At 34.1% G+C, this 22,374-nt stretch overlaps 1 protein-coding gene across 10 annotated transcripts in view; it reads right to left on the bottom strand.

The window, feature by feature from the left end:
- Window positions 1-22,374, bottom strand: part of ANKRD28 (ankyrin repeat domain 28) — a 162,173-nt gene that overhangs the window by 27,390 nt on the left and 112,409 nt on the right. For all 10 annotated transcript variants that reach the window (XM_019667157.1, XM_019667161.1, XM_019667159.1 and 7 more), the window contains 10 exons: window positions 21,985-22,185; window positions 20,560-20,647; window positions 18,543-18,685; window positions 15,817-16,029; window positions 10,921-10,999; window positions 9,947-10,061; window positions 8,597-8,679; window positions 7,200-7,263; window positions 5,743-5,811; window positions 3,579-3,719 (listed from right to left, as the gene is read on the bottom strand). In XM_019667157.1, the coding sequence (XP_019522702.1) occupies window positions 3,579-3,719; window positions 5,743-5,811; window positions 7,200-7,263; window positions 8,597-8,679; window positions 9,947-10,061; window positions 10,921-10,999; window positions 15,817-16,029; window positions 18,543-18,685; window positions 20,560-20,647; window positions 21,985-22,185 (1,196 nt within the window). The remainder of the gene's footprint in view (window positions 1-3,578; window positions 3,720-5,742; window positions 5,812-7,199; window positions 7,264-8,596; window positions 8,680-9,946; window positions 10,062-10,920; window positions 11,000-15,816; window positions 16,030-18,542; window positions 18,686-20,559; window positions 20,648-21,984; window positions 22,186-22,374) is intronic.

The following is a 22,374-nucleotide window of genomic DNA, read 5'->3' as shown; positions in this document are numbered from 1 at the left end:
CTGAATACAAGACAGATCCTATCAGTGGAACAAACTATTTTAAGATAACTTGCTGATATATGAGTACTGAAAGATTTATTTAAGGAAAGCAAAACAAGTAGGCAAGTTCATGTTTACTTTCTAAAGTAGGAGAGCATGTCTCAAAGCATTATGTACAGTGACTAGTTCCAAGTATACAGCATCAAATGGTCTGAAATAATTTAACTGTTATACATGCACAGCTTTTATCAAATCACATGATTTCTTTAATTTTTTACATTCCCATTACTCAGATGATTGGTCTGTAACAACACAAAGACTAAGAGTTGATTTACAGTGATAAAATTCCTTCTACTGGCATGCCTTTCAGATTCTGTTAAGTAACATGAATTTTCATAACTACTTTGTGACATAAGCATTATCTGTAACAAATGAAAAAATTACTGATGCTCAGAAAAATTATATGACTTGTTCCAAATCTACTGATTAGAATATGGCCAAGCAAGGGCTAGACCTCAGGTCTTCTTTCTTCATCCACTGTTCTTTCCCTGCTGCCAACTGCTTTACAACAGGGGCTAATGAGTTAGAGTGATATTTTAAACCTGGGTGTTTATAAAATACTAAACCAAAAAATTACTTGACCTTGAAAATCCAGAGCTCACTTTTAATTTGCAAATAAGGTGAAGGGGAGAGAGTCTATTCTAATTTTTTCCCGATTGTAAGTTAACACATGCTCATTATATAAAACTCAGAAAATTAAGAAATGAAGATTTTCTACAATCTCTCTCCTTCCCCTAAAATAAACTATGTATGCAAATTCTGGAGAAGTATTTATGGTTAAATAGCTAAGTAATAAACTATATTTACTATTAATATATAGTTATCCTCATTTAATATGCTAGACAAATTAAGTATTCTCATCCCAATTAAGCACATAATTTAAATCAGAGTGCATTTCAAACTATTTCAATTTCTCCTACTCTTCTACCACCCATGAATTTTTAACACTTTGAGTTCTTGTGAAAGTTCAGATGGATTCAAATCCATGTGTCCCATGGGTAAGGACTACTCAGCCAAGGGCAGGGGGTGTGGCATTGTCACCAGAGGCTCTCCTTCCTCTACTCTCCCTCATCATGATGTACAATAGTGTCTGTTCTCACACACACACACAAAGGCATAAAAAAAAAAAAAAAAAAAGCCTTACAGGAAGATTACAATGTGTCAGGTACTATTCTAAACAATTCAGATATTCTATACCTCATAGGCCATATGAGACTATTATCCCCATTTCACAGAAAAAGATGGCACAGAGAGGTTAAGTAATTTGTCCAAGGTCCTACAAGTGGCAGAGCCAGTACCAACCCAATGTTGTCTTACATACACAGACAACATCAGTTTAACAAGACTGCTGAATATAAAGTCCTATACAAAAGTCAAATGTATTTCTCTCTATCGCAACAGAAATTTAAAGATAATTTATTCATTGATAAGAATATCAAACACTTAGGAACAAATCAAAGGATTATAAAACTTCTAAACAAAAAAACTATGATTCTACTTATATAAAGTTCAAAACAGACAAAAATAAATGCTATTAGAAGTCAAAATATGATCCAATTTTTGTGAAAAATGCCAACTATTACCATAAAAGTAGATACCAGTGAAATATATCATAAACACAATTATAAACAATTATATTAATATAGAAAAGGCATATACCAGGTCTTTAACTTTGATTTGACTATGAGGGACATATTCCAAAATATAAACAACTTTCCCTTGGGATGCTGACAGATTAGTAAACAATAATGAAAAAAACACACAAATCAACACACACACATTACTGAATAATAATAATTCGAAGCCATGGAGAATTTGTTTCTTTGTTTAGAAAATATTTCATTCTTACTTTGGCAAAGTATGAATTAATTATGTCAGAGCCTCTTATTATCCAACATATTCCTGAGAATTAAATCCTTGGAATTTAGAAAAATAAATCAGTGCTTTAGTGCTACTATTTAAGCCTCCAAAACAATCACGTATTGAAAGGATGGCTCTGGCATCCTAAAATGATTACTAGGGCTTATAGTTTCCAGAAGGTTCCCAGGGAATGAATCACTGAGTCAATAAAGGATGGCATTAGACAGACCTCTGGGATTCTGATACTTTAAAGATAAGAAATAGAGGCTCCAAGAAACAGTGCTACATTTTTTATACATGCGACCTCATTTAGTTTTCCTCACAATTCTAAGATGTAGGTTTCATTCTCATTTTACAGATCAAGAAGCTTTTTGCTTAGCAATTACTTGCTCAGGCTACAATATGGAGACCCCAATATTTAAATTGGGTCTTTCGGATTCCAAAGCTCATGTTATTCCTAGTATATCAGGCGGCTTGATAATAGATACTGAAAATTAAGTGTTTAAATAGCATAACTAGCCTATTGCTTAAAACAGTTTATATTAAGTGAGAAAACTAACCATTTAATTCACTTTAGTACTAGTACAATTCTATAGAAAAAGTATATTGGCTTAAAATAAAACCACAAATCCCAAACAGTGTGGGTTGAACCCTTATTCTTTTGTTTTTGTGTAAGAATTCAGGTTTAATGTAATTATCTAAGGGCAGATGGACCATAGGGTAGAGTGTGTGTGTCCTCTCTGAAATTTATGCAGATCATGCTGAGTGACACCCAATAGCCAGTCACCTGTGGGAATAGTGGCAAAGGACTATTGAGAGTTATAATAGTCATTTAGGTATAACCTATTTTAAAGCAATCTAGCAATAAAATCCTGAATTTACAAAATTTATGAATCAGAGGACAATGTACTTACCCAAGTTTACCAAAATAGTTTCTGATTTACAAACTGTTCAAGACAGACTTTCTTTAAACATACTTGAAATAATTTAACTTCTCCCAAAATCTATCTATATCTAACTATTCTGGTATATGAAAAATTATATAAAGTGATATATTCCTATAAACAGAAAATATATTTTACTAGTTCAAGATTGGAATTTTAGCAAATAATGGAACATAACGAACTGTTACTTACAGAAATAGCTTTAAAATTATAGAATTTATTCTAAATTTACTTATTTAAGCAATATTTACTAGCAGTTACATGCCAGATTCTGCCAGTTCAATGAATGTTTTTGGATACCAATTTAAAGGATTCCTTGCAAATATGAGCTATTTCTGAAAGACAGATATTTCAATCTCTGCCCAAACTTCTGATAGCATTGTCCATGTATCTCTTCTCTTTCCCTTTCCCTATGACATACTCTGAGAAGTCAGGTGGAAAAAACATGGAGGTGATATTAAGATGTGCTTTTGGCAGGGAGGATGAGAAGAGACTTATCTTTCTTCTACCAGATCAGTCAATAGGAAGGTTGCTGAATAAAAATAAATAGGAATAACTATGACTCAGGAATAATTATGAAACCAATTTATTTCGTACACTAGAGACTTAGGGAAAGATAATCAACGGCAAAAAGTGGAAAAAGGAAATCTAAATTTGCAATAAAAACAGCCATCTATATGGAAGATGCTGGTTTATAGGAACAACAATCCTTCATTGTCACCACATGATACTTACTTGCCATCTGTGTCCGATGTAGCTGCATAGTGCAGGGGTGTGCATCCTCTTTCATCAAGGTCATTCACACTTGCTCCTGATCCCACAAGAGCAAACAGGCACTGGTAATTGCAGTTGGCAGCAGCATAGTGCAGTGGAGATCTTTTGTGCCCAAGTTAATATAAGAAAAATAAAAGTTAGGGACACAGAGACGTAAACAAGAGCACAGTTGCCTCTTACTCCACTCAATTACAAATATGGTATTTATAGTGAAACTGAGATTGACTTCTGCCATAAACAAGCTTTTTGGAGGGCAGGACAAAAAGGTAGGAGAAAAGTAAGATGGCAGAGAACCCCTAAAAATAGGAAATTAGAGACATAGTTAAATGATTCCATGGTTCCCAGACAGTAACAATTCCAGTCTTTTGAGCGAATTAGACACCCTTCATACTCTGTTCAGAAACTTGGAAACTTTTATTTTAACAAAGCTTCCCCTATACTAACTAATAGTTATTAGTTACTGTTTACTGAGAGTCAGTTTTGATTCTAAACTCTATTCTCATTGTAGTTATTATTGTCATTCTATAATTCAACATTATATAAATTGATGAAAAAATGTTTCATAATACAGAGGTAGCAGTTTCTGTTCATGTCTCAGTAGATGAATAAAAGGTAAGAGAAATATAGAAGCATTAAAAAGAATGCTCAGTTATATTAACTGTATGGTAGAGCTGTAAAGTAATATCAGATTTCTCAAGCAGAAACTGCATCGTTTTGAAGATTGTTCACTCCTTAGAAGAGTTAGAGAATTGTTTTAATTTCTAAAGGCTGAATATTGAAATGAAACAGAATGTTACTAAATTTAGGAGTCCCTGTCTTTGGATTATAAAACTGATTTCATGGCTTTTCATTAAAAAGTTAAAAAAAAAAAAACCAGAAAATTGAAGGTAACATTTAGTCCAGTCTCCATGGTATAATTTTTTTTTAAAACATTTACTTAATGAAATGATAGTAAACCATTATTTTCCTTTATTGGATAATGGTATAGTAAAGTAAGAGTATTTTAAAAAATGCAATTAACTCAGAATTACTTTCTAGCTTCTAAACTCAGAATACGCTGCAGAAGTCCTTTCTGCTATTTATAATATAGAATGCCTCAAGTGCTACAAATTAACTAATATAAGGTGGGTTAAAGTGTAATTGTAAAAGCGAATTAGCTATAAAAATACTCTATTCCAAAGCCAAACAAAGTGATTTTTGGTTTTGTGGGTCATTAGTTCCTTCCATTAGCAGGCTTATGAGAGCAGTCTGTTCCTCAAAGTAATTATGGGGTCAGTCATTTTTACTTTTCTTACATGCATTTCTGATTCCTCACCATACATAATTCTATTTAGTTCTGCACTGGCCTAATCACATTTCCTTCTGACACACCCCACCCTTTCTTATCATATACACTTTGATATACAATTCTCAAACTCTTGACACATACAATTGCTCATATTTCCACCTCTATTTTTCAAATAAATTCAAACTGCCTTCAATCCTTTCTTAGACAGTTTTAACACCCTCTGGGTCAATTCCTACTTTAAGTAACTACAAAGGGACAAAGGTGCATTCCTACAGATCATACTGATGGGGGGTTGGGGGGGAAGAGAGGAGTATGTGGATATGTTGGTATGTGTACATGTGTATGTGAAGAGTTGCAGGAGAGGAGAAAGGAAAATTATATATATATATTTGTAACCTATTTCCTCCATCTTTCTAGTACTCTGTAACCAAATATGGGCAGTAGTTTCTGACAAAGGAAATGACTAGGGAGAAAGGAGAACTGTACCACTAAATTCTAGGTCTTCTGAGTTTTTTTCTTGCAGGTACCATGGGGTTTTACATTCCCATGGCTATAATTATGGGAGGAAGAGGAATGATATCAAGAGGTATACAGAGGTGCTGGTAAGGTAAAGCTGTAGCTGACAGCTTGGGGCTGTGGCAGGGGCCCACGTGGAAGAAGATCATGGGTGAGAATGAATATTTAGAAGTTACTGACTTACTTGGGCCTCTCAGTGAATCACGATCACAATGCAAAAGATGCTGAATTGTTCAGTTAATTCTCAGAAGCCAGTTAGGTTAAATGAGTCATTAAGTAAATAACATTAACCAGGCTCTGTGGAACTGTTTCACACTCTACCTTCCAAATTTGTCCTTTTTGTTGAAGTCTGCACCAGTATTCAGCAGAAGGTTTAGGCACTCCAAATTCCTATCCAGGAAAAAATAGTTACAAGACTTAATTGTCAGTAATTTATAATGAAATTAGGTTTAAATAAGTATGAAACCACATTTTTAAATGAGGGTAAAGTGAATAAAATGGCATGATTTATATTTTATGGAGAATAATAACATTAAAATTCATCTTATGTGGAACTTAAAAAGTTATATACATATTGGCATGTTGATAAGAAATAAATGAATCATGCTGTCACTGTTTAAAAGGAAGTTTACGTTTGTAAAAGAGTTATCTGAATCTTTAAACTTCAAACAACATTCTTATAATTGAACGGTTTAAATTTAAGTGATTTTTAATACTAAGTTAAATGAAAACGCATTTTAAAAAAAAATCAAACCTGAAAACACAGAAAGTCGGCTTTCCCTTATCTTCTCCTATGTATGATTGCTTATTTAGATGTATCCTTAAAATTGTAGCAGAGTATGGGCATTTCTGTAACTTAATTTTTATAAACCTGAACATCAACTTACTATGTTACAATGAAAATTTTAACTGCCAAGCAATCAGACATTCATGTTGTCTCCCTCTCTCTCTCTCTGTAGGCAAGTAACATGGAAGCTAGCTTTTAATTGGAAGGTTCTTTGGTGACCTTGGAAAAACATGAGGACCCAGTCACATGTTCGCAATCCATCTCTACAACTGAGACTGGCCTAGTAAGTAGTCTTGGTTCAACACACTTGTTTTCAGAAATCACCAGTAATTTCTAAGGAATTATTACTGGAATAAAATTCTGGCAAATGTCCTTTTGATAAGTCATCATGAATTCAATGGCTTATCATTAATTTAGGATCTAAGTTACCAAAAGCATTAGATTAGCAGCATGACTCAGAGACCAATAGTTTTAGTTGAAGTTTGTTCATTAAAACCACCTGCCTAGTTTTCCATAGCAGTAATATTTAAAACTTAGTCCAAAATCTTTCAGTCTCAAAGTTTCCATTTCCCATATACCAGCCCTGAGTAGGGGCAAGACATAAATGGCTGTTGACATTTTTTCCCTCTGAAATTATAATTAAAAAACCCCAAACATCTTCTTTCAAAGAATACCAGTGTTACTTAGGACAGTCCCAGTGTTTGAGGAAATACATGTTTTTATTTGTCCAGGAATGATTTTCTCTTACAGAAAGCAACACTTCCTTTTGTAGGTTTGTTCTATTTCTCCCACTCACAACTTATGACTCAGGTAGGAGATTAAAAAAAAAGCAATTTCTACCACTCTGGCTTTCTTCTCCCAAACCACTCTGGTTATGTTTTGTTTTCTATTTTGTGGTAGCCTAGCACTGATAAAGAGAAACAAAGTTAAGAGAAAAACTGTCACAGCTAGCTACCCTTTTCTTAAAACAGTCAAAATTTTGTTAACATACCCTCCAGCTGCAGCTGCATGTAGACAGGTCCTGCCAAAGTCATCTGGGGTGTCTATATCGAATCCTACCAGAAAGAATACATCTTAGATAATACTATAGATATGTTGCTTTAAAATGTTATGTCAAGAAATGTCATGAGTCACACACCTCAATCTCAAACAAAAATGAATTATAAATGGGTACAAAATTATTGAAAATAGATGAATAATGTATAATATTATTCAGCAATAAAGAGAAATAAAGTACTGATTATGTTACAATATGGATTACCTTTGAGAACATCTTGCTAAGTGCAAGAAACCAGTCATAAAAGACCACATCTTGGGTTATTCCATTTCTATGAACTGACTACAACAGGCAAATTTATAGAAACAGAAAGTAGACTAGTAGTTGCTTAGGGCTAGGGGAGGGAGGAAATGGGGACGGACTGCTAATGGGTTTTCTTTTAAGGGGAATAAAAGTGTCGTAAAACTGATTGTAGTGATGGTTACACGCTTCAGAGTATACTAAAAATCAATGAATTGTAAACTTTAAATGGATTAATTATATGCTATATGGATTGTATCTTATAAAGCTGTTTTTTTTTTAACCATAGCTGCTTTGCTACCTGTGAATTACTACTAATGTTGAGAAGAAATTTTAGAATTCTCTTACATAGATAAATGGGTACGTGAATACTTGTGGACATACACTTTAAAAATGGAATTAACTCACTTAAAAAATATCATTTAAGAAAAACTCAGAAATGTCTCACAATATGTTAATTTTCACTGAAACTTTCCCATAATTCTTTCAGCAATCAGGAGCATTAATATACAAAATCTGTTCAACTTTCTTAACACTTTGAGAAATAGAATATCACTTAAAATCAATTAAATCTTATATATTTAGTAATTCTATGCATTTAATAATAAGGACCACAATTTTGCAGTAATACTTATAGAAAGCTATTGATCCTGTTTTGTTTCAAACTGACTATGATTATGGTTTTTTAAAATAGTAATTATATATGACATAATTTCACAAACCTAGCAGAGATGGTAGGATTGCAATTGGCTCTTAAAAAGGAAGCATGTAAATGAAGATATTTTGCTTCTGGACATGAAGACTACCATTCAATGAAGAGAATCTGCTCTACAAATACTCCACATCCCATTCCCCACTAACAGTGGAGGAAATTACTGGAAAAATAAAACCTTTCCCAGAGCTGAAGAGAAAATCAAATCTTAAAATTAAAGAACCCAACATCTTCTAAGAGGGGTTAATAAATTATTCACACGTGGAGATACCTATATGTAATTTTGGAAGAGCAGGATAAAGAAATTGTATTAAAATGGGGGTGGGTGAGTTGGGGAGACAAAAAAAAAGGAGAATCAGTCTGTGAAGGTTCCACTTACCAGAAGAAAGAAGTTTCCTGCAGCAATCTGAAAAACCACTTAAGGCTGCCAAATGGAGGGGGAACATTCCATGTATGCCACGCCTAAAGGAAATAGAACGGTATCCTCATTATAATACAAGAAAAATACAATAATTTATGACAGGCGAGGATACTCACCACTATACTAACGAGGACGAGCCATAAGAAAAATACAATCATTTAAATAAATTACAAAAAAACTACTTAAAGTGAAAAGCTAGGTGAGTCAAAACCTAACACTTTGGAGAGTGATTTGGCAAAAGGTTGAAGTTGGGCATAGCTTATCAGGCATTTTTCCTCAAAGAGCAGGGTTTATCAACTTCAGCACATTTGTCATTATGAATTTTGATGTCTGTGTGTGGGGGGCTATCCTGTGCATGTAGGATGCTCAGCAGTGTCCCTGGGCTCTATCTACACTATATGCCAGTAACAACCTCCTCCCCAAAATATGACAACTAAAAAGGTCTCTAGACATTTGCCTAGAGAACAAAATCCATTCCCTCCACTTCACTGAGAATCATTACCACAAGGCATTATGTTCAAGAAAGTCCACTGCAATACTTTTTTATAATAGTAAAAAAATTGGTAGCAACCTATGTTTGCAATTAAGGAAAACAGAGAAATCTTTATACCATGATTAAATTTTATAAAATGAATGAACTAGAGTTACTTGTACAGATGTGGAAAAAAGCCCAAATTTATATCTACATGGCTAAACCAAAAACTTCACAGAAAAAGGAAGAAAAAGTGTTCAGCCATAGTATCGCACATAGGAATGATAAACATCAATTTAAGTAGGGTGTTTACTTCTGCAGAGCACGCAAGAGAATCCATCTTTCAAACAAAATCTTACATGGAAACTTTAACATCTAAAATAGATAAAAGCAAGCTGTTGTGACCCAAGTAGGGTGCAAAGGATTCTTTGCAGCACCTACCAAGGCACCTCTAAGCTCTGTACCTGAAAATCACTAGCTACAGAATAGTAGTACTTGGATGAAAAAGAAAAGTATTCAGCATGTAAACTTTTTCAGGTCTTTTATTTACTTTTAGATTAAAAATAAATAGATCACAACAATTAAAAGCTGTGATTAAAACTACATAATTAAGAACTGGGGTTAAAAAATATATCAAAGTACTCTATGCTGGCTTACCAAATAAAATCGTTATCATTCTATTCTATCACATCGTAAACACAAACAGGAGAAAGCTCCAGCAATTAGTACAATATTGAGGACAAAATTCACATTTCTACTTGAAATATCTAGGAAACTAAAGTTCACCTCCTCCTGTGTTTCCCAGTCACAGCTATCAACACCTTGTAAGTACTTACTTTGCAGTGTCAGCACCACTTGTAATAAGAGTGTTGATTAGCAGCTCATGGCCGTACCTTGCTGCTATGTGCAAAGGGGTGTTTCCATTCTTATCCTCACAGTCAATTACAGCTCCTGCAACAAAGGACATACTATCAGACACTGGACTATATAAAGATCAAGTCAACTCTATTACACGAACAGTAAGATAAAGTGCTATTCAAGCACCAACTAATGCATATAGTGATTTAACTAGATTTCATTCATAATATACTTATTGGGCCAGGCACTGGAGTTACAGATTTTATACGTAAGGATTCTAGGGTCCAAGTTTGGAAACCACTGTATTAAAAGAAAAGTAAGTACATTTCTTTAGAGCAAGACTTTTCAGAGTTCAATGCGTACACTCTGTGCATCATCAAGAAGAACGCATGCAATGCTTCACCAATTATTTGACCATGAACCTACTCCTACTTTCCCCTTGCAAAACCATAACAGCTATTATCTTGAGGAATACGAACAAGCAGTTTCTTGGAACATGGCTTGGGAAACAATGCTTTAAAATAAGGTTCCTAAAAGTTCTTTTTATTTAAAAGTTGAGCTTGCCTAGTGTTAGTTCAGAAAATAAATGAAAATCCTAAAAATAGTTGAAAATATTCAAAGGGGGGAAACGACTTGCAACAGAGCTTTGTTAACATATACCAGCTGCAGTGGAAAGGCAGCGTTTTCTCTTTAGCAATATTTAAAAAAAGCCAACACTAACTGCTAGAGAAATTATACTTATAATCCAGGGGTAAAAAACCAAAAATAAATGAAAAACAAAATTATGAAAGATACATATAAGTGGCACTTTATATTCTTTATTATTTGATATTCATGAGCTCTGATATCAAATATCAAATATACAGACTGCTATGACAATTCCTCAATACCATTCATTCTGTGGATGTTTTTACTACATTTAAGAAAAAAAACAAACAGAAATACTTTTTACCACTCTGGATAATGGTTTGTGATCTGGAGAATCTACCGTGGAGAGCAGTCATATGCAGTGGGGTTTTCCCATCTTTGCTCTGAAATAATCAAATGAAAGAAGTTTAAAATTATTGTTATACCCATAATATGTAATCCTTAGTTTTATTTTGAATATCTCTTTGCATCTTTATTTTGTACAAATATTACTCATGCATTAAGGTTAATTGAAGAGTATGGAGGTAAAACAGCTGTTCAAAATTATGGACTAATTCTCTTAGCATGTATATCATAAAGCACAAATATAAAAAAAACTCAAAGCCTACAGTTTATAAAAAAGCTCTGCATGGTAGGTATGGCGTAATTGTAATATTGTTCCTATTTCACAGGTGGAGAAACTGAAGCACAAGGATATTAAATGACTCAACCAAGATCACATAATCGGAAGTGGTACAGCCAGGGGACAGTTGTACAGTCCCATTTTTCAAAAATTTCACATTACTACAATTCTTCCATTCTAAGAAATACTGAATCCCTCCTCCACCAAGGAAAAGTGAATGTTAGAATTAATTGTAGCCACTATAATTCACTTTAAAAACTTGATACGTATATTGTTTTTACTAGTTATTGTTATTACTAGTTATTTTCTCAAATTACTTAATTGAAATGTGATGTGTCATAAGTTTATACTAAAATTATATAATGGAGATCTCCTTAAGAAACCCCCATTTCATTATTATAATGGAGTATTAGACCAACTTCATAAATACCTATCTAGGTATTTGATTCCATAATTTTATATTGTCTTTTTCAAGCAAACAAGTCATTCAATTGGCAAGTTATCTTAAAGGATTTTCAATCTTTTGGAGGCAGAGTGTGCAACAAGAGGAAGAAAAAACCCTAGCGAGTGAGCAAACAAGCTCAGGCTCAGGAGTTAGAATAACCTGAGCATGAATCTAGCTGTCACTTCCAACGGCAAGATTTGAGAGAAGTTGCCTAAATTCCTGAGCCTTCACTTCCTCAACTGAAAATGGATATAATACCACCTACACCTCCTAGGTCTGCTTCATAGAATAAATATAATAATTTTTGTAAAACATCCACATAACATACCAGTGTCTGTTACAATATAAACTATTGGGTCGTCGGAAAAGTCATGACGCATTTTTGCAATGAAAAACATAGAAAAATACGTCATGACTTTTCTAGCAATGCAATATTATTTCTATTTGGTGTTCTTTTATTTATATGCCAGTTGTTATTCTTTCAACCAGAAAAAAAGAGAACAAGAATCATGAAAACATTTTAATAAAAGGATCCTAGTTTGTAGTATCTTTTCAAAATGTTCCCTATATGACATATCTTGATTTTTATTGTTAATACTTACAGATATTTTTACAGATAACCCCCTCAAACTAAACTGTAATAAAAATTTGAGTTCATAAAATGATGAAATTTGAAAGACATAATTATAGCTCACATTTATAGATACAGTAAGCACTATGTTCCAGGCACAGTTTTAAAATAGTTCATGTATATTAGTCACTTACTCCTCACAACCCTATGAGATTGGTACCACGAACCCTGTTTTATAGGCCCTGGAGTTAAGTAACGTAACCAGGTCTCATAGCTAATAGGTGGTGAAGTCCTTTACTATAAAAGCATATAGGTAGTACTGGATTAACATTTTCTTTCTACATATTGGTCATAAAAAGTAGTCTAAATATAACAAAGGAAGAAAGAGAATCAGATTCCCAAGTAAAAAGTCCACCCTAAGACATGTTAGGAGGGAGGACAGCACAATTACTTCTGTCTGAATTGAGAAGACAATGGGTAGGTTTTTTTCCTTGTCACCTTAACTCATTTTAGAATCAAATTAAGAGTTTTAAATAACAAATAAAAAAGATCCACCAAAATCCTAAGAGTTAGTTTCACAGGTGACCAAAGACAGCAACAACAAAAAAAGCCATATGAATCATAGTACCTTTTAGGTTTAAATTTTAAATTAAGTACTTGGGGTATTTTATTTATCTGACCAAAATGTACCCTTAAAGAACAGGGTGGGGTGGGAAAAGGTGTGTATGTAAGTGATACAACCAATGCAATAGGGCTCATGATAAGCAAGGTTAAAAAACCAGACCCATATTGCTTTGAATTCCATTCATTTTCCCTCTATTTGGTACTCTGTAAGGACAACCAATTTAAAAACTTGTAAACTGAATAATTACAAACCTAAATTCACATTCCAATGTCTAGTTATCTGCAACTTAATCAAGGACAGAAACATTAAAACAAGGAATGGGATAGGGAGAAAAGATGAAGCAAAGAGAAAGAGATGATTTGATAAGGAGAACATGAAGGTTAGCAAATATAATTTTTAATATAAGGCAAGTGTCAAAGCCTTAGCTCCTTAGTCAAGCAACAATTTGATAAGCACTGATTTGACAAATATAGGAAACACAGGTGTTAGGGGTGAAGACATATTCTTGAATGAATGTACAGCAGGTCCTCAAATAATGCCGTTTCATAATGTTGATGAGATTCTGCAGGAACTTTTGTTTATGTCAATGAGCCTATCTTGTTTCGTAATATGTTATTTCACTTAAAATTGCAGAAACTATCAATGACGTTAGGCGAGGACATACTATACATTCTTACTGGTTGAATGCTCACAGCTATCAACAATTTTTATATAATTTCAGACCTGGAAGGTACGTTAGAAGTCATTAACAGCATGGGAAATGTGTTCCAATGGAATTTGGCAATAGGTAATTGGACAATTGCATATAAATGGGATGTCATACATCCTTAGGCAAGATTAAGGCAGCTTTTATGAAATCTATTTTTAAACATCATAGGCTGTTGCCTTCAAATCTACTTAACTACCACATCTTAACTGCTTTGTCAAAAAATTTCCTTGTCATGTGTAAAAGCTACCACTGAATTTTCTAAATCATTAAGGAGGTAACTTCAAATAGGACCACTGGTCTGAGCATTATACTGTAAGTGAGCCTCTTGTAGGACTGATTCTCATTCTACACTTCAAAAGAAAACAATAGACTTAAAAATATCATAGGTACAGGAGTCAGCTATGTAAGGTAAACACTGACATATGAATCAAGTGATTATCATCAAATTATATTAAGCAGCCATGTCTAAATGGCACTGTATAAAATAAAATGTCTAACTTTTACCCTTAAGGACAGCACCACATTCGCTAAAAAATGTACAATAGCTAACGATATATAGTAAGCCTCCCTTATTCCATGATAGTTAATATTTAACACACAAAGATGATTTTAGCTACTTTATCATAAACAGGTCTCATAGAGACTAAAAAGATTTAGTTGTGATCTTTTCTTTTGAGGACTGTTAAGATAATTCCCAAATTTTATTTTTGAAATAGCCTAATCTTCATTAAAATAATATTATCAGGCCTTTGAAGAAACAAGTAGATATTTTTCTGGGCCTTGGTTATCCAAAAATTCTTCAAATTAAAATAAGCAGTTCAAACATTATCAATAAATTTTTACTAATTATATAAACGATTAAAAAAACTTTAGTAGATAATTTGAGAATTGAAAGCTTTAAATATATATTCTTAAAAGAGACATTTTAACTGTAAACACAATAGAGGTTCTTTATGATGCCTCATGCCCTTTCCTTCCTTGGATGTGATATGTATAAATTTTGTCCTTTAACCGGGAGTGGGCAATTTAGAGCAATGACCTAATTACAGATGGACTTGCTGCTGCTACAGCTGTCAGAGTAGGTCAGTGGCATCACTAAGGGCTCCTCTGAAGTTAGACGTAAGAAAATGGACTCCTTTCTCCACCAGTCTGAAAGACACTGGCTTACCATATCTAAAAAAGGGAGCTGAAATCTTATTGTAATTAAAGCTCTGACAACCATTTTAAGCTAAAATGTTTTTACTAATCCTAAATGGTTCAATTTTGTTTGTGCTTTTCTTTTCTGCATACCACAGGACACAGTCTAGCAAGTAAATGCTCAAAGAATGAATTGATGAATTACTACAGAAGTAATCAGTGAAAGCATTTTGGACAACCTAAAATAATGATTACACATTATAAAGTAGTGATGTTCAAAATCATAGCTGCACGTGCTTTTTCACAGACACAATGAAAGTACATTTATTTTGGCTCCAGGATTTTCACATATTTCTAAAATTCAAATGCTCTTTTCTGAAAGTATGACCAAAACCCCAAAATTCCTTATATGTAACACATTGATATTGGTCTTTTAATTTCTCTAATGCTGTGAAAAATTTCGAAACAGAGAATTTGAAAGAATATTATAGTGCACATCCATATACAAACCTTCGAGATTCTACTCTAACATTTTACTATATATATATATGCATTATCACATATCAATCTCCCCATCCAACCACCCATCATCCAATTATTTGATGCTTTTCAAAGTTAGTTGCAAATATCACTACGTATTACCTCTGAAAACTTCAGTATACATATCATTAACTAGGGTTCAACATTTGTTTGGTTTGTTACCTTCTAAGGGAAAATATACATGCAATGAAGTGTACATATCTTAACACAGACCATTACTATCAACCCAGAAAGTTTCCCTATGCATGCCCCCTTTACAACAATCCCTCTTCCCAGAGGCAACAATTGTTCTCCCCCCCCCCCCGCAACTATAGACTCTGGAACCCCATATAAATGGAATTTTGTCTGTTCTAGAACCTTAAACAAATGGAAATAGTGTATATATTCTTCTGTAAGGCTTCACTCAACATAATATTTTAAAGATTCATCTGTGTTCTTAGGTGTTATCAGTAATTTGTTCCTTTTTGTTATGTGATAATACTTGTTACTGGTATTGTTTTAAACAGTGAATTCCTAAATACTACAGTATGGATTCTGATTTTATTTCATACCTTCATATTGACATCAGCCCCATTGCCTACTAGAAGCTCTAAACACAATGCTCCATGTGTTGATGCAGCAGCAAAGTGTAAAGGAGTAAATCCTTTCTCATTCTTTTGATTTACATTAGCACCACAGTCTATAAGTTCATTCACTACAACATCTTGGCCATTATAGCAGGCTACATGAAGAGGTGTATTTCCATAGGCATTTGGTTCATTCATCTATAGGGAGAAAAAAATAAATGTTAGTGTTAATGTAGTCTTGCTAATTATCATTGTTGTGAGCTGTTTTGGCAATGTTGTGATTGCAATCAAATTATTAAAGTGAGAAACAAATAGGCAAAGTACACAGATAGGCTTATAATTCTGAAGTTCTTTTAAAAACAGCATTTTGGTATCAAATGGATTTTGTACATTTAGGGAATATAATTCACATGTACAATGTCCACTTCATGACAAAATTGAATGATTCCAAGAGAGATATTTTAGGAAAATAAAAACTAAAGTAACATATTTCTAAAAGTCTTCTAGTAAGGGACAATTATAGAATTAACTCTAAGAATCATGAAAAATGAACACAAACTGAAAATTCTGACATATATTGAATAACGTGCATATTTTTAGCCTTTTTGCTTGTAGTGACAGAAGATTAAAGAATGTGACCTTTGCCCAAAGAGATGCTTGGTCTTTGACCTTGTCTTCTGGGAGGTAATTTATAGTGTACCTGATAGAAGTGTCCTTGTTTAGGGAGGGCGCTGGCTACACTGGATCTTAAAGGAGGACTGGCCACTGCCAGTAGTCTTAGGATAGGTAGAGGCTGACCATGCCACATAAACCAACCATGTGATTTAGGATGGGAGCTTTGGGTCTTTCGGTATCCGTGGACTTGGAGGCTGAAATCACACATGTGGGCAATTGATAAAATCAATGATGCCTATGTAATGGAGCCCCAGTAAGAACTCTGGAAACAAAGCTCAGGTGAGCTTTCCTTGTTGGCAATACTATCCGTATGTGCATACTGCCACACACTGATGCTGGGAGAGTAATGAGTCCTAACCACAGGGAGAGGCCAATGGAAGCTTCGTATTTAGAATACCTCTGGACTCGGCCCTGTGTGTCTCTTCCTTTGGCTGATCTTAACTTGTATCTTTTCTGTGTAATAAGCCATAACTGTGAGTACAATAGCTTTTAGTGAGTTTTTTGAGTGATTCTAATGAATTATGAAACCTGACAGTAGTTTTGGGAAACTCCCCAAACTTGTAGTTGGTCAGAAGCTAGGGGAAGTCCTGTGTGGAGACTGATAAGTTGCAGTTGGCTCCAACTTATCACAACTTTATTTAACATTTTCTTTTCTCAGGTCCTTAGTAACAGAAATTGGGGGAAGTGAAAAAGTAACACTTAACTTTAGTTAAAGTGCCTAGCTTTCATCACCAAAAGGTAAGAGACATGGAATAGATTCTCCCTCAGGGCCTCCAGAACTTTGAGAGATTAAATTCATTGTTTTAAGCGACTCACTTCATGGTAATTTGTGATGGCAGCCCTAGGAAACTAATAAGGTTATGTAATTGGTGACCACACATCACTAAATGGCTCTAAGTCTGACCATTTATTTCAAAGAATACGCTGTCACCAGGGTTTACAAATGTTATTTTATTGTCAATAAAATAGGTTTTAGAAATTGTATCAGAATGGACTTGAAACAGTGATCAGAAACAAGGTGTCTCATTTATCTGGCTCAGGGGTCTTTTAAAGCATTATGTTACTCTGTTGAAATACAGCTATAGGAACTGTTTGTTGAAATAAAACTTTTATCTTTTTGTACTTTAAAAGATCATACTAACAATGTGTTTAGATTTTTACAACTTCTCAACATCCCACACATTCAATAGCAACTTGCTTGCGTTAGGCAAAGTGCTTCACATCATCCTTAAATTAAGAGTCTATTCAACTCTACAGTTCTGCTGTATATCCTTTGTCCAGACTATCACCTACCTTTTTCTTTTCTTTATTTGTAGCTGATCTAAACTGCCTTCCTTTAGCAGGGCCTTACCCTCTCTCCTTCTAATTTTCTGCTTTTAATTTGTGTTTTGAAGAACTAAATGAATTTGTCAGAACTGTACCTAAAATAAGAGTAAATATACTAAGAGTGGGTGTGGGTGTAAAGTGCATGTGTTCAAAGAATGGTCTGTGGAAGCTACAGGTATTCTTAGCTATCTCAATTCAGGAATCAAATATATTCAGATAAAGCAACAACCCTCCTAACCAAATAGACTCATATAGTAAGGGACACTTACAGTTGTTGGGCAAGAGCCTCTAGTTTTCTGGGCTAGCTCTTGCCAAGATCCTGTAATGTGAACTCCTGTAGTCATTTAAAGGGAATATTAAACTAACTGGGCAAATAAGACTAACAATAACCTAGCCACTTGGGAAAAATAATCCAAGTGTGTCTGATCTGCTGGTTTCCATAGCTGAAATAGAGCTACATAGCTGGAATATATGATGGAGAAGAAAAACTTCTGTCAATTCATCCTTCACCTTTAAAATGTATTTTACCTTTTACTATACTTTGACTAATTACAAGCCTTGATCAGATACCAATGCATGATAAATATCTGGTTAAAGGACAAAAACATTATTGTATGCAAGCAGCTTTTAAATTGGAAGTAACTTCCACCAACAATGAAATCCCATATAAAATGCTCCATTCTTTTATACTACTCAGTCTATATACCTACATCAACTCCGAGATCTAGAAGGTACTTGACTACGCTGATCATTCCACTGGAGGCTGCAGCATGAAGAGGTGTGTAAGACTTCTTATCCTTGCATGTCACTTCAGCCCCATGTGCCACGAGTAATTTCACTACTTCAATGTGACCTGAAAATATGTTTATGGAAAAAAGAAAATAGATGAGCATATGGAAGACATGAAATATAATCCTAAATATCTTTTAAAAAAGATAAAAATACAAATTAACTGGATAAGTAAATAATGAGAAACAGAGAATATCTTTCTCACTCCACAACTGACCTAAAAAATGACTTAGTGGATCAAGGAAAACAAGGCCATCCAAGGTCTCATGAGATACACACACTAATCTAACTCTGGAGGTAAAAGGCCTGATGCACTCTGCTTAATGTGTAAAGACTTTAATATAAGGTGCACAGTTTTAAATCACAGAGACTAAGCTATTCCTAAACTATCTTGAAGAAGCTACACCAGAATATTCAGAAAAGTTCCCAAGACTTAAAATATGGAAAATCTTCAATTAAGAAAAGAAAATTGCCCATGACATAGAGGCACAAACCTTCAGTGTGAGACAAAAACCAAGAATTCAAGATTTTCAGTCTTTGGCTTTCAAAATAGGAACCAGCTGACAAGGATATTAGCCTTTAGCTTTGATCTTCCTTTACACCTACACTAAAGGTCAGACTTGCAATTCAAGATGGATTCTACTACTTTTGGTTATTTCTACTATAAGCAAAGGATTTTCCTGGACCTTGGGGTTATTGATAACTGGTTTAAGTTGATTTGTTTTGTTACATTTTCCTATTTTACAACTTTATATAGCTTTAAAAATTAATCATCTTCCATCAAATCTTCCTTTAATCTTTTACTTTTAAGTAAGATTATAGGGAAAGATAAAACCAAGAGCAGGAAGTAATGAGGATAAGCTATGACTGTAAGAAAGGTGGCTAGCCAGGTGTCTGTAATCAGGTAGTGTGAGTGGTAAATCAGGTAATGATACCAGTATTACATGAAACCAGAAGAAATGTCAGTCCATATGTGATTCTTCCTAAGCCAGAGGAGCCAGAATAACAGAAGCAGAACGATACCCCTTGGCAGAAGGAGGAAAAAAAGCTCTGAGCTCCATAGCTGCAAGAGGAGTTCTTTCAGTTCTACTTTACGAAACTTGAAAAAGGAATGCCTGTTTCCATGGATTCCTCCCAGAGGTACAACCTTAGTCTTGCAGAACTTGCAAGGATGTGGTAGGCTGTACTTCCTCGGTGCTTAGAGATCTATTTCCACCTGCATGGTCTTAGCACCCACAAGACAGCGTTTCTACTCTTCTCTTTTTGTGTATTTAAAAATATCCTGAGGTAAGCTGATCTGCTTCCTCCATGGCTGTCCAACTTACCTCAAGAAACAATTAATGTTTTTGTTAGAGCAGTGGTCACAAAGTTGCACAGGTTTTGGGTAGTCTGCCCCAGGACTATTTTCTCATGAGCTCTGTTAGTTTTCAAGTGCAATTTTGCAGATCCTAAGATTTTCCCAAGAACATATATATTATATTACAGCAGAAAAGCCTATACTGTAAGCCTCAGTTTCTTTCTGGGAAATTACTGCTGTAGAAATCAAACATGATGATGCCTATTTATCTCAGTGCTTTGCCCAAAATAATAGGCTTCCTAATGCATTTTCATAACTTCTACCTTAATATTCTCATAAAAATAAGTGGGCATGAGAATGGGCTTTTAGTAAATAAACACTAATCTGAATTATGTATCCCAGGCTTGTGTGTAGGATGTCTCTCCATTTAAAGGTAAGCAGAATTAATTTAAAACAGCTTTTAGGAGAACTGGACCCTATACCCTTTTGTTCAGCCCACTACTAGGCTGCTTCCACTTAGGCAGCAAACTCAGATACAGTGTAACTTCACACTAAAAGACAAACATGACACCAAATCCAAGTACTAAAATGTACAACTTTTCCTGAATTAATAATACAAAAAAAAATTAAAAAATACATACCCATATAAGCTGCCCAATGGATAGCACGTCTATCTTTCTTGTCAAAAGCATTAATATTGGCACCTCTAGACAGGAGTAGCTTAACCATCTGGAATTACAATAAACAGTTTTATCAAAATTCAAAAGGACAACTGTTCATGAATATCCCTTGTGATGAATACTCTCATCTCAAACTCTCTGGCACTAAATTTCTGCATTTATAGAAAGGAGCTATACAAAATACTGAAGACCCTTTAAAAGAATTTAATAAATAACAGGACAAAGTATGAAAAAAGGTTCACTGTAGGTGTTACTGAAGTCAGGCATCAGTATCTTTTAAAGATGCCACTTTGAGTCCTGGTATTTTATGAACAACTAAGTACAAATCTGGAAAGTCTAAAGGTGAAATATTTAAAAAGAAGTTTTATTCCATTTTTTATAGCCCAAAGTGTTATTAAAATGCAAAATGCATTCTCACGCCACAAATGTCTTAAATTTAATTCAAACACAAGTGTAATGTCCATAATATGATTAGACCTGAAGGTCATTGCAGTCTATTTACCTCATAATGTATCAAGAATAATATCTGTATTACATCTAACCATATTTACCATAGTTTCCCCATTGGAAAGGGCACTTACAGATTTCCAAAAAGGATGCATCTTATGATCTTTACCACAGTGGAGACAAGAATTCTTTGTTGCAAAGGCAGAGAAGAACAGTAAAAATAACACTGCGGCCATTAGCTCTCAGCCATGGAATCTTGGGAAGGAATGTCACTTTACCACTTTTAGTTTGTCTACAACAAAAATGAAGGACTGGACAAGCTGGACTCAAAGGTTCTAACTCTGTGTTTCCTTCTTTTCTAAGTCTTCCATGTACACATAAATCGTACTCTTTGCCATGACAGCACCTAACATTAAGCAATGTTTGTTGTACAAGACAATTAAACACTTATTTTCTTAAGTTGTTTTCTTTTGATGGCCTGTTACCAAAGAATGCTTAACTAAATGTTGGTAATAAATTATAAGAAAATGTTTTCTAAACTCCACCTTCCTTTGCTACTATCTTTCTGGGAACACAATAAATGGCTCTGTCTCCTAGATTATTTTTTCCAATGACAGGACATAGTTCTTACATTGTGTTATAGTTGGCAGTGTTCTCCTTTGAATCTTTCCAGGTTAACTATGAAAATCAAGTCAGTGCATGGGCCATATCTGACAAATTTCTAAATTTGAGAAAGTTAGATCACGAATTATCATGAAAAGAAGTCTAAGGGCTTGCACTGTAAAAGTAGACTAAACTAATGAGACAGATATTTTTATTTGCTTTTACCATGGACTAAATGGCTGAAAAAGGCAAGCTCATTAATAATTGGGGTGAAGGGGAGGGGATAGAGGGTGGATGTAGGGAGAGAGAATCACTGTCTAATTGAACATCACCTACCTCACCATGTCCACTAAAAGCTGCATGATGTAATGCAGTTCTCCCTGCTCGATCAGACACGTTTACATTACTCAGAAGAGGTACCAAAGCTTCAGCGCATTTTACGGCTTTATTAGCAGCAGCTATGTGTAAAGGGGTTTGCCAGTTTTTGTCTCGAGCATTAACATCTGCAGAATGCTTCAGAAGTACCTGAACTGCTTCCTGAAACATATGAAGATAAAAGTTATAAAATGCAAATGAGTAAGTTTTAGAAATTTCATATATATATATGTATGTGTGTATATATATGTGTGTCTATATATATATATATATATATATATATATATATGAAATAAAATTTCCCAAGGAATTAAAAACAGTTCTAGTAGAATCTGCTATAAACAAGTAGAA

Source organism: Hipposideros armiger, unplaced genomic scaffold (genome assembly GCF_001890085.2).
Source record: "Hipposideros armiger isolate ML-2016 unplaced genomic scaffold, ASM189008v1 scaffold_486, whole genome shotgun sequence".
Classification (NCBI taxonomy): domain Eukaryota; kingdom Metazoa; phylum Chordata; class Mammalia; order Chiroptera; family Hipposideridae; genus Hipposideros; species Hipposideros armiger.
The sequence above is the reverse complement of the archived record's forward strand: the minus strand, read 5'-3'. Positions and strand labels throughout refer to the sequence as shown.